We start from the raw sequence: 13,756 nt of genomic DNA, 5'->3' as shown, positions 1-13,756 counted from the left end.
TTGGCATAGAAAGTACAATATACATCAATGAAATAAAAATAACCCAAATATGTGTATATGTACACACAGTATAAATGAATATAAGCCTAGATTAATTTCTTGCTAGACTACTTCCTTTAACAATTTTTAAAAATATGGTTGTTTTGAGGTTAATTTTGAATACCTATATGCCTAAAAATACCTTCATTTCACTCTTGTATTTAAATGATAGTGTAGCTGGATATAAAATTATCATTTTGGTTTTTCCTTCAACATTTTGAAATTATTACTCTATTATATATATAGTGTTGCTGAGAGCGGGCCCCTCTGTTGGTCTTATTCTTGTTTCTTTGTAGGTGGTCTCCTATTTTATTCTCCCATACCCTGGAAGCTTTCAGAATTTTGTCTTTGTTTCTAATCTTTAATTCTTTTTGTGCATTTAAAGTAGTATTTTCGGTCTCCTTTATTTTGTTTGACACCACTTCACCTTCAGTCACAAGTGTCTTATATGCTGATTTGTTGACGAAAACCACTAACCTCTATGCTTCAGAGCCAAGTACAGCACGAAGACAGAGTTTGGGATAAGAAAGGAACAATTGTTTTGTTGCTTTACTAGGCAAAGGAGGTTGCAGCAGGCCAAGGCCTTTAAAACTGCGAGCCCGCCTAGAGAAAAGATCTAGCTGGTTTTGACAGGATTTGTGTATGTGCTGCCAGCCTTGTTGGACATGTCTTCAGGATCATACTGGGTCCCTAAAACAAAAGGCTGAGAAGGGAGACGGAGAGGTGTGTGGAAGAGAGGGAGAAGGTTACTTTAAAATCGAGCTTCACTGAAGCGTTAGTGCAACCATTTTGATGTTTGTTCAACTTTATGCTTTTAAGCGGTTTCATCTTGACATTTTTTTACATTGCTTTTATTTAAGTTCAATTTGCCAACATACAGTATAACACCCCGTGCTCCTCTCATCAAGTGCCCATCACCCAGTTACCCCAACCCCCTTCCCACCTCCCCTTCCACAACCCTTTTCATTTCCCAGAGTTAGGAGTCTCTCAGGGTTTGTCTCCCTAATTTTTCCCACTCAGTTTCCTTCCTTTCACTATTTCTTATATTCCACGTACTCATCTTGACATTTATCCTACTTTTGTTCTTTGAACTTTCCGGATTTGTGATTTTGGTGTGGTGTCTGATTAATTTGGTGAAATTCTTCATCGTTACTACTTCAGTTATTTCTTCTGTTCCTTTCTCCTCTTTTTCTGGTATTCCTCTTAAGTGTATTTTACACTTTGTGTGGTTGTAACACAGTTTTTGATATTCTGTTCTGTGTTTTTTTTTTTAATTTTTATTTATTTATGATAGAGAGAGAGAGAGAGAGGCAGAGACAAAGGCAGAGGGAGAAGCAGGCTCCATGCACCGGGAGCCTGACGTGGGACTCGATTCCGGGTCTCCAGGATCGCGCCCTGGGCCAAAGGCAGGCGCTAAACCGCTGTGCCACCCAGGGATCCCCCTGTTCTGTTTTTTTTTAGTCATTTTTTTCTCTTTGCTTTTCAATTTTGTAAGTTCCTTTTGACATATTCTCAAGCTCAGAGGTTCTTTCTTCAGCCCTCTCTAGTCTACCGATGAGCCCACCAAAGACGGTTCTTCATTTCTGTTACAATGTTTTTGCTCCCTAGCATTTCTTCTTGATTCTTTCTTAGAATTTCCATAAATTGCCCATCTATTCTTGGGTATTGTCTGCTTTATCCGTTAGAGCCCTTAACATTTTAATCATAATTGTTTTATATTCCCAGTCGATAATTCCAACATCTCTGCCATGTCTGAGTCTGGTTCTGTCTCTTCAGGTGGTGTGTTTTGCCTTTTAGTGTACCTTGTAATTTTTTATTGAACTCCCAAATATGATATCTTGGGTAAAAGGAACTGAAAAGTCAGCCTTGAGTGGTACAGTGGTGAGGTATAGGGTGAGAAGGGTTCTGTGGTCCTATGATTAGTTCTCAGTCTTTTAGTGAACACGTGCCCCTGGGCTGTGACTATCACAGTGATTCTCAGATTTGCCTCCTCAGTTAGGTGACATGGAAGGTCTGGCGGGAGCTGGAGGTGGCTAATTCCCTTTCCACAAGTGGGTTAGGCTCTGGTAAAATAGTTTCTCTTGTGGGCAGACCTTGTTAAGAATAAGGGACTCTGACATATTTTCAAAACAGCTACCTTTTCCCTGCCAGAAGCCCGAGGGGATTTTTCTTTGATCCTTACAATGAGAACCTGGTAGAGCTCCTGGAGGTAAAAGTCACAAAAATGTGTCCCCTTCCCCAAGTTTTTTCTTTCTGCATTATCCACACTGTGCCTCCAGCAATTTGTCCATTGCTGGGTAGGTTTTCCTACCCCAGCACTGGTTCCTGGAGGTTTCTACTCTGCTAAGTTATGATTCCCTGTATTCACCTGTTTGTCTTTCTCTGAGCTCCCAATTCTCTGATGGGTCTACGAAGAGTGATTTTCAGTTTGTTCAACTTTTTACTTGTTAGGATACAGTGACGACTTCCATTCTCCTTATATGCTGGATGGGAAACCAGAAGGCCTTTTACGTGTTCTTTAATCTGGGAAATTCTTCATCATTGCTTCTTTAAATATATTCCTCTTTTACTTTTCCCCTCTTTTTCTGGACTTCTTATATGGATGTTGACACCATTAATTCTTTTTTTTTTTTAATTTTTTATTTATTTATGATAGTCACACAGAGAGAGAGAGAGAGAGGCAGAGACACAGGCAGAGGGAGAAGCAGGCTCCATGCACCGGGAGCCCGACGTGGGATTTGATCCCGGGTCTCCAGGATCGCGCCCTGGACCAAAGGCAGGCGCTAAACCGCTGCGCCACCCAGGGATCCCGACACCATTAATTCTTTCATTTATCTCTTCCTTTGCCTCTTTGAAGAGTTCCTCAATCTATCCCTAACTCATTCACTCAGTGCTTTATTTCAGTGATCATGTATTTAATATCCAGTAATGAATAAGAGATTCTTCATAACTATACTCATTCCTGTTCCCAGGTTCCTTTATTATCTTGGAGTCTACTTATGCTTTTTTTTTTTTAACAGCCTTTTTGAGATACAACTCCCATACCATACAATTCCCCCCATTCAAAGTGTACAATTTGGTGGTTTCTGCTATATTCACAGAATTGTATAACTATCATCATAATCAATTTTAGAACATTTTCATCACCCTGAATGGTGTAGCTATTACTGGCCAACCCCCATACCCAGCCCCCATTAATCTATTTTTTACCTCTATGGATTTACCTATTCTGGACGTTTTGCATAAGTAAAATCACATAATAAATGATCTTTTCTGACTGTATTCTTTCACTTAGCATGTTTTCAAGATTCATCCATGTTGTAGTATATATTAGCACTCCATTCCTTTTTATGGCTACATAATACCCCATTGTATGGATGCACTACATTTTGTCTATCCACACATCAATTGATGGACACTTTAGTTGTTTCCAGTTTTTGACTCTTGTGAATAGTGCTGCTTGAACATTGGTGTAAACGTCTTCTTGTGGACATAAGTTTTTGTTTCTCTTGGGTATATACCTAGGAGTGGGATTCCTCAATTAAATGGTAACATATTTAACATTTTGAAGAACTGCCAGACTTTTCCAAATTAGCTGCACCATCTTATATTTGCTCCAGCACTTTATGAAGACCTTGACTTCTCCACATGTCATTACCAGGACTTGATACATCTTTTTGATATAGCCATCTTAGCGGGTGTCAAGTGGTATCTCATTGTTGTCTTAGTTTGCACTTCCCTGATCACTGTTTATTTGCTTTTTAAAAATGCTTAGTTGCTGAGTGAAGTAAGTCAGTCAGAGAAGGACAAACATTATATGTTCTCATTCATTTGGGGAATATAAATAATAGTGAAAGGGAATATAAGAGAAGGGAGAAGAAATGTGTGGGAAATATCAGAAAGGGAGACAGAACGTAAAGACTGCTAACTCTGGGAAACGAACTAGGGGTGGTAGAAGGGGAGGAGGGCGGGGGGTGGGAGTGAATGGGTGACGGGCACTGGGGGTTATTCTGTATATTAGTAAATTGAACACCAATAAAAAATAAATTAAAAAAAAAATAAAAATAAAAATAAAAATGCTTAGTTGACTTGTAAATTAATTCTGCCCTTTTCCAGTATAGTTTGTTTACTTTCTTTTGCACTGCTTGTTGACATATCTTGATTTTTTTTCCCTTGTGAATGAATATTCCCTTAGTATAACCAGGTACCTTTGCTGGTATATACACCTGAGGAAAGGGCAAAAGTCTGGTTCTTAGCTTGTCACCCTCTTGGCAGTTTTAAGGCTCTAGCACTATCCTGTTGTGACCCCTTCAGCTGACACTTGCTGGCAAGTTGATTGGCAGAGATCCATTCAGAGCAGAGCTTGCAAGAGGAAATGGCCTAACTAGGAAGTGCCCCCATCCCTACCTGTGATGGAGAGCCTTTCTCTGCACCAGGCTGCCCTTTGCTGCCTCACCTACCCGGCCATCTTCGGTTGCTCCTGGGGTTTCTCACAGCCTTTTTGTTCCATCTTCCCTCACTCTTGTGGCATCTTTCAGGATGGGTTTGGGAAAGGGACCCAGCAGCCCACCTACTGCTCCATTTTGTTTAGAAGTTTGAAGAAACCCATGTAACATTTTCAAAACTGTTTAGCTTTGGGATGCTTCCCTCCTCCTCGCCCCATACCATTTCATCATTCAGCAAACATAAGTTGAGTACTTGATGTGTGCCACACACTCCTCTAGTTGGGGACACTGTAGTGAATAAGGGCAGAAGGTGCCTGCTAGATGGAGCAGGGAGATACTCCCATGAACAGGAGATGACAGGACTAACTAAATGGGATCATTTCCTGCAAGGTGGATGTGGCAACAGGTAGGAGAGCAGAAGGCAGTAGTACCACTTGGGACAGGGTGCTTGAGGACAGCCTTTCAGTGAAGGTCTCACTCGACCCCATCCTGGTCCACAAGGAGACCCAGATTGAGGAAGTTTCAAGGCAGAAGGCCCAGGTGCACACTGGAAAGCACCAGATAGTTTGGTGTCTGGAGCTGGAGCATGGTGACTGCAGAGGAAGTGGGTGGGAGATGAAGCCACAGAGGTTAACAGGCAGATCCTGCAGTCGCAGGTAAGGACTATGAATTGTAAGGAAGCCATGTCGGAATTTTGACGAAGGGAAGGGAATTATTTATTTTTAAAAGAAACATCTAGCTCTGTGTGGAAAATGGTCAATAAGGGGTGAAAGTGGGAGCAGGGAGACTGATGGGAAGCAGTGGTAGTGATCTAAGCTGAAGTCGAGGAGGGGCTAGATGGAAAGAAGTTAGGGTACTAGATAATGTCTATGGAGTTCCACACAACTCCCCTTGAGACATGAACCAAATTGTCTATTCTGGGAAAGTGGTTTGTTGGCTGGTGTTTCAGTTATCTTTTGCTGCATTATAAGCCACTCTACAACTGAGAGGTTTAATATTTAAACTTTCTTCTGATTCTGTGGGTTGACTAAGACTCAACTGGGGGGTGGTTCTATCCCATATGCTGAAGGCTGAGGTCATTCACATGGCTGCCTTGAGCAGGTAGCTGAGTCAGGATTGGAATGACCAGGATGGCTTCCCTTCCTCCAGAGCCCATCTCTGTAGCCTGTAGACATTCATTGCTCCAGCCTGGACACCATGGCAGTTGGACTCAAAGAGACAGAAGGTGGAAGCTGCTGGTCCTCTTAGGGCCTCGGCTCAAGGTCCCAGAGTGTTGCTTCTGACGCCTTATGATTGGTCAGGCCCACCCAGATTCAAGGGGTGGGAACAGATTCTGCCGCTTGACATGATGAGCCATATGAACCCACAGGCACAGGAAGAAGTGTTGAGGCTGTGTTTGGAAATTATATGCCTGGCTCTGAATTTCCCTCTGAAACTAACTGGAAAGTCTTAGAAGAATTTCAGAGTCATCCTTTGAAAGTTTTGGTGTCCAGTTGGGGAAAGTAATGAGAGCAAATTATAAAAGAAGGAATTCTTGCTCTCTTGACAACAAAGTTATTTTCTAGGGTAAAGAGCAAACTGACTCTCCCACAACAACTCAAGTTTCTAAACTTCATCCAGGCCTTGGCAAACCACTTTATAAATGTGCCTTTTAATCTTACATCTGGGCTCTTTGCTATAAAACCTTAATTTCACATGTTCTGTTACTACATGGTGAGGGCCCTGGAGCAGCACTCCCAGAAGCAGGCATCTCTAGTCAGGCTTCCAGGGTGAAGCCCACCTGTTCTATCAGGACACCCACCTAAGGAACACAGAGCCACCTCCTCATTCAACCCCTGGTAGGGCCTCTCTGCTTTCATGATTTGTCATAGGAATGATAGTCCTACACCTGTTAAATTTACTCCTCGGAATAGAGGCATTTTTTTAATAAATCTGTATACAGGAGCAGCTGTAATTGGTCCCTGCTGCTCTGTGGATAACAGAATACTCCTGCAGCAGAACCCACGTTTTTAGTGTGTTAATATCTGATGACTGTGGATTGGAGATGTTATTAGGTAGAATGAAACTTACAGAAACCGTAAATCCAGTGCTCAGTCTTGAATTTCACTCACTTAAATGACTTAAGATCTTTAACTTAAAAATTTTTTTAATTATTTCAATTTTAAACTGTGAGAACCAAGATTGGTTTTTCATATCTAATTTTATGTGGTACCTGTGAGATTTGTATTGAAATCTGAGCGTTCCGAATAAGTAACACAAAAAGGCCTACTTTCTGACACATTAGAATATGTACATACTAATTCTCTGAAATCAAACCAATCCTTTCAGTGACTTTATCTTGACATAACCAGCGTTTCTTTCTCTTAGACTGCCTTGCCATCCAGGAAAGGATTTCGGCACCAGACCACTAGGTTTCTATATCGTTTGGTGGGATCGGAAGATATGGCTGTGGACCAGAGTATTGTCAGCCCTTACACCTCTCGGATCTTGAAACCTTATATCAGGTATGTGGAAAAGAGCTGTGATGTTGAGTGTGTTGTGAGGAATGGTATTTGTGGCTTCTGTGCCCTGGTTTCCCATTGGAGCAAGTCTAGACCAACCCCTGTGAGCAGGCATTGACACAGACTGAGTCTGTGTTCTGTGTTCAGTCTTTTGTTTGCTTCAACTATACGTTTTTTGCAGAAATGATGGTCCTTTGAAAGAAATATAAAAAGCAGGGTGCCTGGGTGGCTTAGTCGGTTAAGCATCTGCCTTTGGTTCAGGTCAAGATCCCAGAGTCCTGGGATCAAGCCCCATATCAGGCACCACGTTCAGCAGGGAGTCTGTTTGGGATTCTCTCCCTCGGCCCCTCCCCCTGGCTGTGCTCTCTCCCTCACTCACTCTCTCTCAAATAAAATCTTTTCTTTTTTTTTTTTTAAGATCTTATTTATTTATTTATGAGTGAGACATGGAGAGAGGCAGAGACATAGGTGGAGGGAGAAGCAGGCTCTCTGCTGAGAGCCTGATGTGGGACTCGATCCCACGACCCCAGGATCATGCCCTGAGCTGAAGGCAGATGCTCAACCACTGAGCCACCAAGGCGTCCCTCAAATAAAATCTTTAAAAATAAAAATAAAAATAGAAGAAATTAAAAAGCAAGGATAAGTTAACTCCATTAGACTTCATTATGAGTATTATACTCATTATTGAGTTTCTTTAAATTTTAAAGTTATATATATTCAGTAGTCTGTGAAATTAAAAAAAAAAATGGGAGAGACATCTCAGTTGGGCTCATATTTGAGGGTGATGATGAGTCTCATTGTCTAGGCAGTGCTGTGGAAGCTAAGCTAACTAGAGAGGTCCCTAGTGCTGTCTTGAGAAAGTTGTGTTGTCTTGTTGACCATGCTTTCTCTAGATCACCTGATCCTCTTTGCCCAGCACCGCCATCCCTGGCAGAGCCTGTGAGAGGCCGCATGCAAGCCTGCCCCAGCAGCCCCATTGGACCTGCACCCTCCCTCCTCAGGCTCTTTCCTGGGCCAGAGCACACAGGCTGGAATCAGGCTGCTGTGTGTTCCTTCATTCTGTCCATTAAGGCTCACCAGCACAAGTAGGGTTCCAGAGTACAGGTACAGAGTGCTTTGGTCTGATGCATGTTAATAGAGAGAATTTTATTTTTAAGGTTTTATTTGAGATAGAAAAGAGTGAGAGAGAACATAAGCAGGGAGCAGGGGGAAGGAGAAGCCAGAGTCCCTACTGAGCAGGAAGCTGGATGCAGAGCTCTGTCTCAGGACCCTGGAATTATGACTTGGGCCGAAGGCAGATGTGTAATTGACTGAGCAACCCAGGCACCCCTAACAGAGCGAATTTTAAATTTCATTCCAGAAAACTGTCAGGCTATCAAGTTACCAAGCTGTCTGCCATAGGAAGTAGCACAAGTTAGCTTAAAATTTTCAGGCAGAATAGTTTATGTGAATATCTTGGCTAGGAATAATAACGGATATTTTTCTTACTTGAATTTGTTGTTTTCTGTGATCCTGGAGGCGTGACTATGAAACAAAGCCACCCAAACTGCAGCTCCTGTCACAGATTCGTTCCCACCTGCACAGGAGTGACCCTCACTGGATGCCGGAAGCCGAGGCACCTCTTGATTACTGTTATGTCCGGCCAAATCACATCCCAACGATAAACTCTATGTGTCAGGAGTTTTTTTGGCCTGGTATGTTCCCCTTCGAAACTAAGCAAATCAGTGTTTTGTGTAGTTCACTTTATTGATTTTTTTTTTAATTAATGTATGTCGTGTGATTCTAAAACCTTTACTCATGATTTCATTTAGTTTGTCTCTACTAAGATAGAAATAATAAAATATAAACACGTTTTTTTTTTTTTTCTGAGATCAAAAAGAAGCAAGCAATTAAAGTAATAAATAGTGTTTTTGTATGTTTCTCTTCCCTGTCTCTGCTTCCAGGATAAAAGTTTCAACCTGTTTTGCTTCTACATAAGTTTAGATACCAAATAATGTCTACCAGTGATACACTGACTGGTAGCTTGGGCATGTCTGGACACTTTTGATTTTTTGCTTAATAATTCTGTGATTTTGTTTATTTAGCTATTCCTTGGGGAGAGTGTTAGTACAGCCAAAAGGCATTTTTAAAAAGCCAAATACCCCAATTGCAGACTTTGAAAATAAGAGTAAACCCAGTGTGATTTGTCATTTTATCAGCCTCAATATGTTGTCTCTCTGAAGACCCAAGCCACCAAGTAAAGGAATGAATGCATTTTCGTCACTAAATATAAACATGTTCTTTGTGGATCTGCCTTACTGCGCTGCTTTGAAACGCAAGAGAAATATTACATGTCTTCTAGATGTTAGATAAGATATCATAGGGATTAGTGCTGTGTCATCTTTCTTGTCTGATAGTCAGGTAATAGTGCACGTGGTGGTAGAGTTGTGCTCATTCTTTTAGGAGTGGTATGGGGGCCAAAAGGAACATTCCAGAAGCATCTGCTACTTCTGACCTTACTCTGGGTGCCTCCAACATTATGCATACAATTATTTTGTGTTTATCCCCTTTATTGTAAAATGTAGCATTTGTACAAAAGAGCTTGTCAGCTGTATATGTATAAGGTGAAGAACAGGACAGTATGGGCTCTCGGGGTCTTTGCTCCCACCCTCGGAAGTCTAGATGTGCAGACACTGAGGCCCACGTTTAGAAAAGTGCTGGCTGACACATGTTGTAGAGGAGGCTAGGTTCACAGCCAGGTATGTCCAGTTCTAGACCTGTGTGCTCTGTGCTACTCACCGTACCCTGCCTCTCTTCTCTTAAAATGTGGACTTAGAAAAAATGGTGTTAGTTTTGATATTTTCTAAAATTCATTTTTATTTTTATGATCTGAAGGTATGTCTATGCATATATCTTCGTTTTCAGTTTTGTTTTTGGTTTTTTGTTTTGGTTTAGTTTTTAGCATGCAGGTGTAGTTGTAAGTACAGACTGAACAGCTTGATGTTCCTTAATTCCAGAAGGCACACAGTTTGACTCTCCAAATATCTCTTTTCCTTAGGCATTGACCTGTCTGAGTGCCTACAGTATCCAGACTTCAGTGTTGTTGTCCTTTATAAAAAAGTCATCATTGCCTTTGGCTTCATGGTACCTGATGTGAAGTACAATGAAGCTTACATTTCATTTCTGTTTGTCCATCCTGAATGGAGAAGAGCAGGGATTGCAACTTTCATGATTTATCATCTGATTCAGGTACGGCATCTGTGCTACCAGCTTACCTCTGGGCTCCCCTGGAAGACTTGGAGGAAGGATGGAGGGATGACGCCAGCTGAGCCTTCCCAGCACAGCCCGACCGAATGGGCGGGCTCGGAAACCCAGTGAGAAAACACCAGTCACCTTCCCTCCTGAGGCTGTTAACACACACACCAAAAAAAATCTTTGCCCCTTTAAAATAAGATCACTGTTCAGGCCCAGGTTTCAAAGAAACCAGTTTGTAAACATGTATAGTAAAAATGAGAAAGTATCAAAAGTGAGACCCCAAAGCACTTGTATGACCCATATTGGTAACTGTTTCTGCTTTTAGAAACACTACTGCCATGGCTATGAGAAGTAGAAGTGGAACTGTGATCTCTAGAGGTCTTTTCTTACTGAGGTATAACTGACCTACAAAACATGCTCATTTCAGCTGTACAGTGTAATGATTTGATATTTGACTATGTTGCAAAGTGATCACCAAGGTGAGTCTAGTTACCATCCATCACCACACATGGTTACAGACACAGTTACAAACTTAGTTACAAACATTTTTTTTCTTGGGATGAGAACTCTTAAGATCTACTCTCTTAGCAACTTTCAAATATACAGTACAGTATTGTGAGCTGCAGTCTGCATGCTGTACGTGACCTCCCCAGGATTGACTGCTTTTATAAACTAGAAATCTGTACCTTTTGACCCCCGTTCAGCCAGTTCACCCACCCCCCAGCCCTGCCTCTGGCAACCGCACCAGTCTGTTCTCTGTATCTGTCTGTTCAGCCTTTCATTGTTTGTTTTTTAGATTCCACATATAAGTGAGATCATACAGTATCTTGTCTGACTTCTTTCACTGAGCATGATACCACCTATGCTGTTGCAAAAGTTTTGGTATTTTTAAACATCTTAGCAAAACTGTATCAACCAGGACTACATATTCTATTACTGCTGATTATTATTGACTTTACTGTCATTGTATAAGCTGTGTAAGCCTTTGAGACTTGATTTTAATATTGAATTATAATTCATCCTTTGATATATCTGTATGACTGTTGAAGAAAATTTATATACTAATATCGAAAAACATGTAAGGAATTTATTTCTTTAATTAACTTTAATTTAGAAACCATTTGGCATGGAGGATTGTGTATTATGTGGGCAAGATTCTTTTTAAATAGAGGAAGGAGAAGATAAAATATCATTTTTCCAATTATTAACGAAACTTGCTCAGCACTTCCCAGTGCCGTCAAGAACCTAGAACAATTTTCTAGAAATTGCTTTCTTCTCTCTCCATACAGCAGTTAGCATGTACTCCCTTGTGTTGTGTTGAGAGTCTCAGTTATCTGTACCTCACCCCATTCCCCACCCCACTCACAGGCTCGACCGCCCCCTGTTCATCCTGCCGTCCTCACCAGCAGCACTGCCACCTTTCCCTTCATCAGCAGGGGTGATACTCCCAGGTTGTGTCTCATAGAAGGTCTGGTGCAGGGTCAGTGCTTACTGAGGGCTCAGCAGGTGGGTGCAGAAGTGTTCATCCTGTGTGTGGGACTCGGCCCTCAGCCAGACCGTAAGCCCCAGGCCCCGATGGTACTGCTCAGTCAGGCAGTAGTCCTTGATGGTGCCATGGTTAGACCATGCATCGGAACATGAGTGTCACTCCATGAAACTCATTTAATGCACTCATAGCAGTCCCACTGGGCGCACAACGTAAGAGAAGCAGAGAAAAGAGTGCAGTTGTCTACCTGAGAGTCCCTTACTTAAATCTATGCCTGGGGGAACTGTGGGTTACCAAATCTCAAGGACCCTGTCAACCTCAGTACTTCAGTGCCTTCCTCATTAGAAAGCTAGGTCTTAGTTTATATTTATATGACTTTGAGTTCTTTCTTCTGTGTAGCTAATTAAAGAATCTTAAGAACTTGCCTCATATTAATAGAATGAAGATTACTCCAGTAATGTTAGTTTGGGATGGATGGGAGGGGGCCTGTGGGATTCCAAAGGTCCATACCAAGTCTTCAGCTTTCATAACTAATTAAAAGTCCTAATACCTTGTATCCAGCCTCATACTTAGCATCTTTTCTGGTGGGTCTAGGAAGGGCATTTTTACAAGTTTGAGTACAAGCTAACATCGGTTTTAGAAAGCAGAACTTCTCGTCTTGTTCTCTCCTTCAGGATTGTCAGTGCTAGGTATTGGTATTTGGAAGTGTAATTGAATTATAAATAAAATAATCTGTTGACAATAAACTATCCCTCTGGGCCCTTTGTCCCAGAGAGCAAAAACACGCAGCACACTATCCTTTCCTTAGTCTCGAACACTTCAGTGAGTGTGTGGCTGGGCCACAGACTGGGCTCCCAGCTGTCCCCAGCGCTGTGGCTCCCAGCTGCCGTCCCGGCTGTCCCCGGTTGTCATAACCACCTACCTACACTTCACAGACTCCCTCACCTACTCATCTCCCTCAGGCTCTTTCCTTCTCACCGGGTACTTTTCCACTCTTTTGGCAGACCTGCATGGGCAAGGATGTGACCCTTCACGTCTCAGCAAGCAACCCCGCTATGCTGCTCTACCAGAAGTTTGGATTCAAGACTGAAGAATACGTCTTAGATTTCTATGATAAATATTACCCGTTGGAGAGTACAGAGTGTAAACACGCATTCTTCCTGAGGCTCCGGCGCTGAGGTGAATGCAGCGCTCCAGAGACGCAGGTGCTGTTCCAGGTGGCTCCTCATTCCGGCCCACAGGCAGGTGCTCCTGTCTCCCAGGGCCCTAATCTCTGCCATCAGACGGCCATTCAATCTCTCACCCAAGGCTAGATGGGTGGTGGGGCAGTGGAATCAAGAAGCGAGCAGCCCTTCAGCAAACCTGTCCCTTCTGCACAGGCCTTGGCCCCTGTCTCAGGACTCCACAGTTCACTGGAACTGAACAATGCTGTCTATCCGACAGCTTGCAAGAACAAAGGAGTATCTAAGCTGATACCCTCCTCGAGAGAATCTCTTCATTGAAAGGATGAGGAAGTGTGGTAGCCATGAACGATTGATGCTCTAGCCGGTCAGGGCCGATGGGAGAGTTAGCGCACGAGGGGAGGCCAGCACTCTCCCAGCCATGAGTGAGCTGTTGTTGAACCCAAGAGGACTTCTCTAGGGCACTGAGATCCTGCTGTCTTTCACTGACTTTGGCCACAGTCCAAATAAACAGAGTATGTGTGTCCACATGTGTGTCACCTGTTCTGTTACATCTCCTGTCAGGAGCTTTGGCCGGAGGGTGGAGACCCATCCTTCCCATGTCTGGGAAGTTGGTTTGGGCTTGGAGTGTCTGAGCTGCCTGCCAGTGAGACTCTGCTCCTGGCTGGAGGTGTGGGTGGTGGAAGTAGAGCCAGCTGGGGACAGAGCCTGTGTGGTCTGCAGGACCAGGCTCTTTGGTTTATGGAGAGTGTTAGAGATGGACTGTCAGGTGGGGTTTTTTGGATCGAGCAGGAGCTTTTCCAAAAGTATCAGATGTTCTCAAAAATCTTTCCTTGTGACTATCTATGGCCAGAGCTTCAATCTAATTAA

The 13,756-nt window shown here is 42.7% G+C and overlaps 1 protein-coding gene across 1 annotated transcript in view; it reads left to right on the top strand.

Annotated features, from left to right (window-relative positions):
• KAT14 (lysine acetyltransferase 14) overlaps positions 1 to 13,414 on the top strand; it is a 35,256-nt gene extending 21,842 nt beyond the window's left edge. Inside the window, exons 7-10 of the mRNA XM_077872077.1 lie at positions 6,852 to 6,988; positions 8,504 to 8,679; positions 10,023 to 10,213; positions 12,710 to 13,414. Coding sequence (XP_077728203.1) covers positions 6,852 to 6,988; positions 8,504 to 8,679; positions 10,023 to 10,213; positions 12,710 to 12,883 — 678 coding nt within the window. The 3' untranslated portion in view covers positions 12,884 to 13,414. The remainder of the gene's footprint in view (positions 1 to 6,851; positions 6,989 to 8,503; positions 8,680 to 10,022; positions 10,214 to 12,709) is intronic.
• The last annotated feature ends 342 nt before the right edge of the window (positions 13,415 to 13,756 follow it).

The sequence above is a fragment of the Canis aureus genome, chromosome 26 (assembly GCF_053574225.1).
Source record: "Canis aureus isolate CA01 chromosome 26, VMU_Caureus_v.1.0, whole genome shotgun sequence".
NCBI lineage: Eukaryota > Metazoa > Chordata > Mammalia > Carnivora > Canidae > Canis > Canis aureus.
The sequence above is the reverse complement of the archived record's forward strand: the minus strand, read 5'-3'. Positions and strand labels throughout refer to the sequence as shown.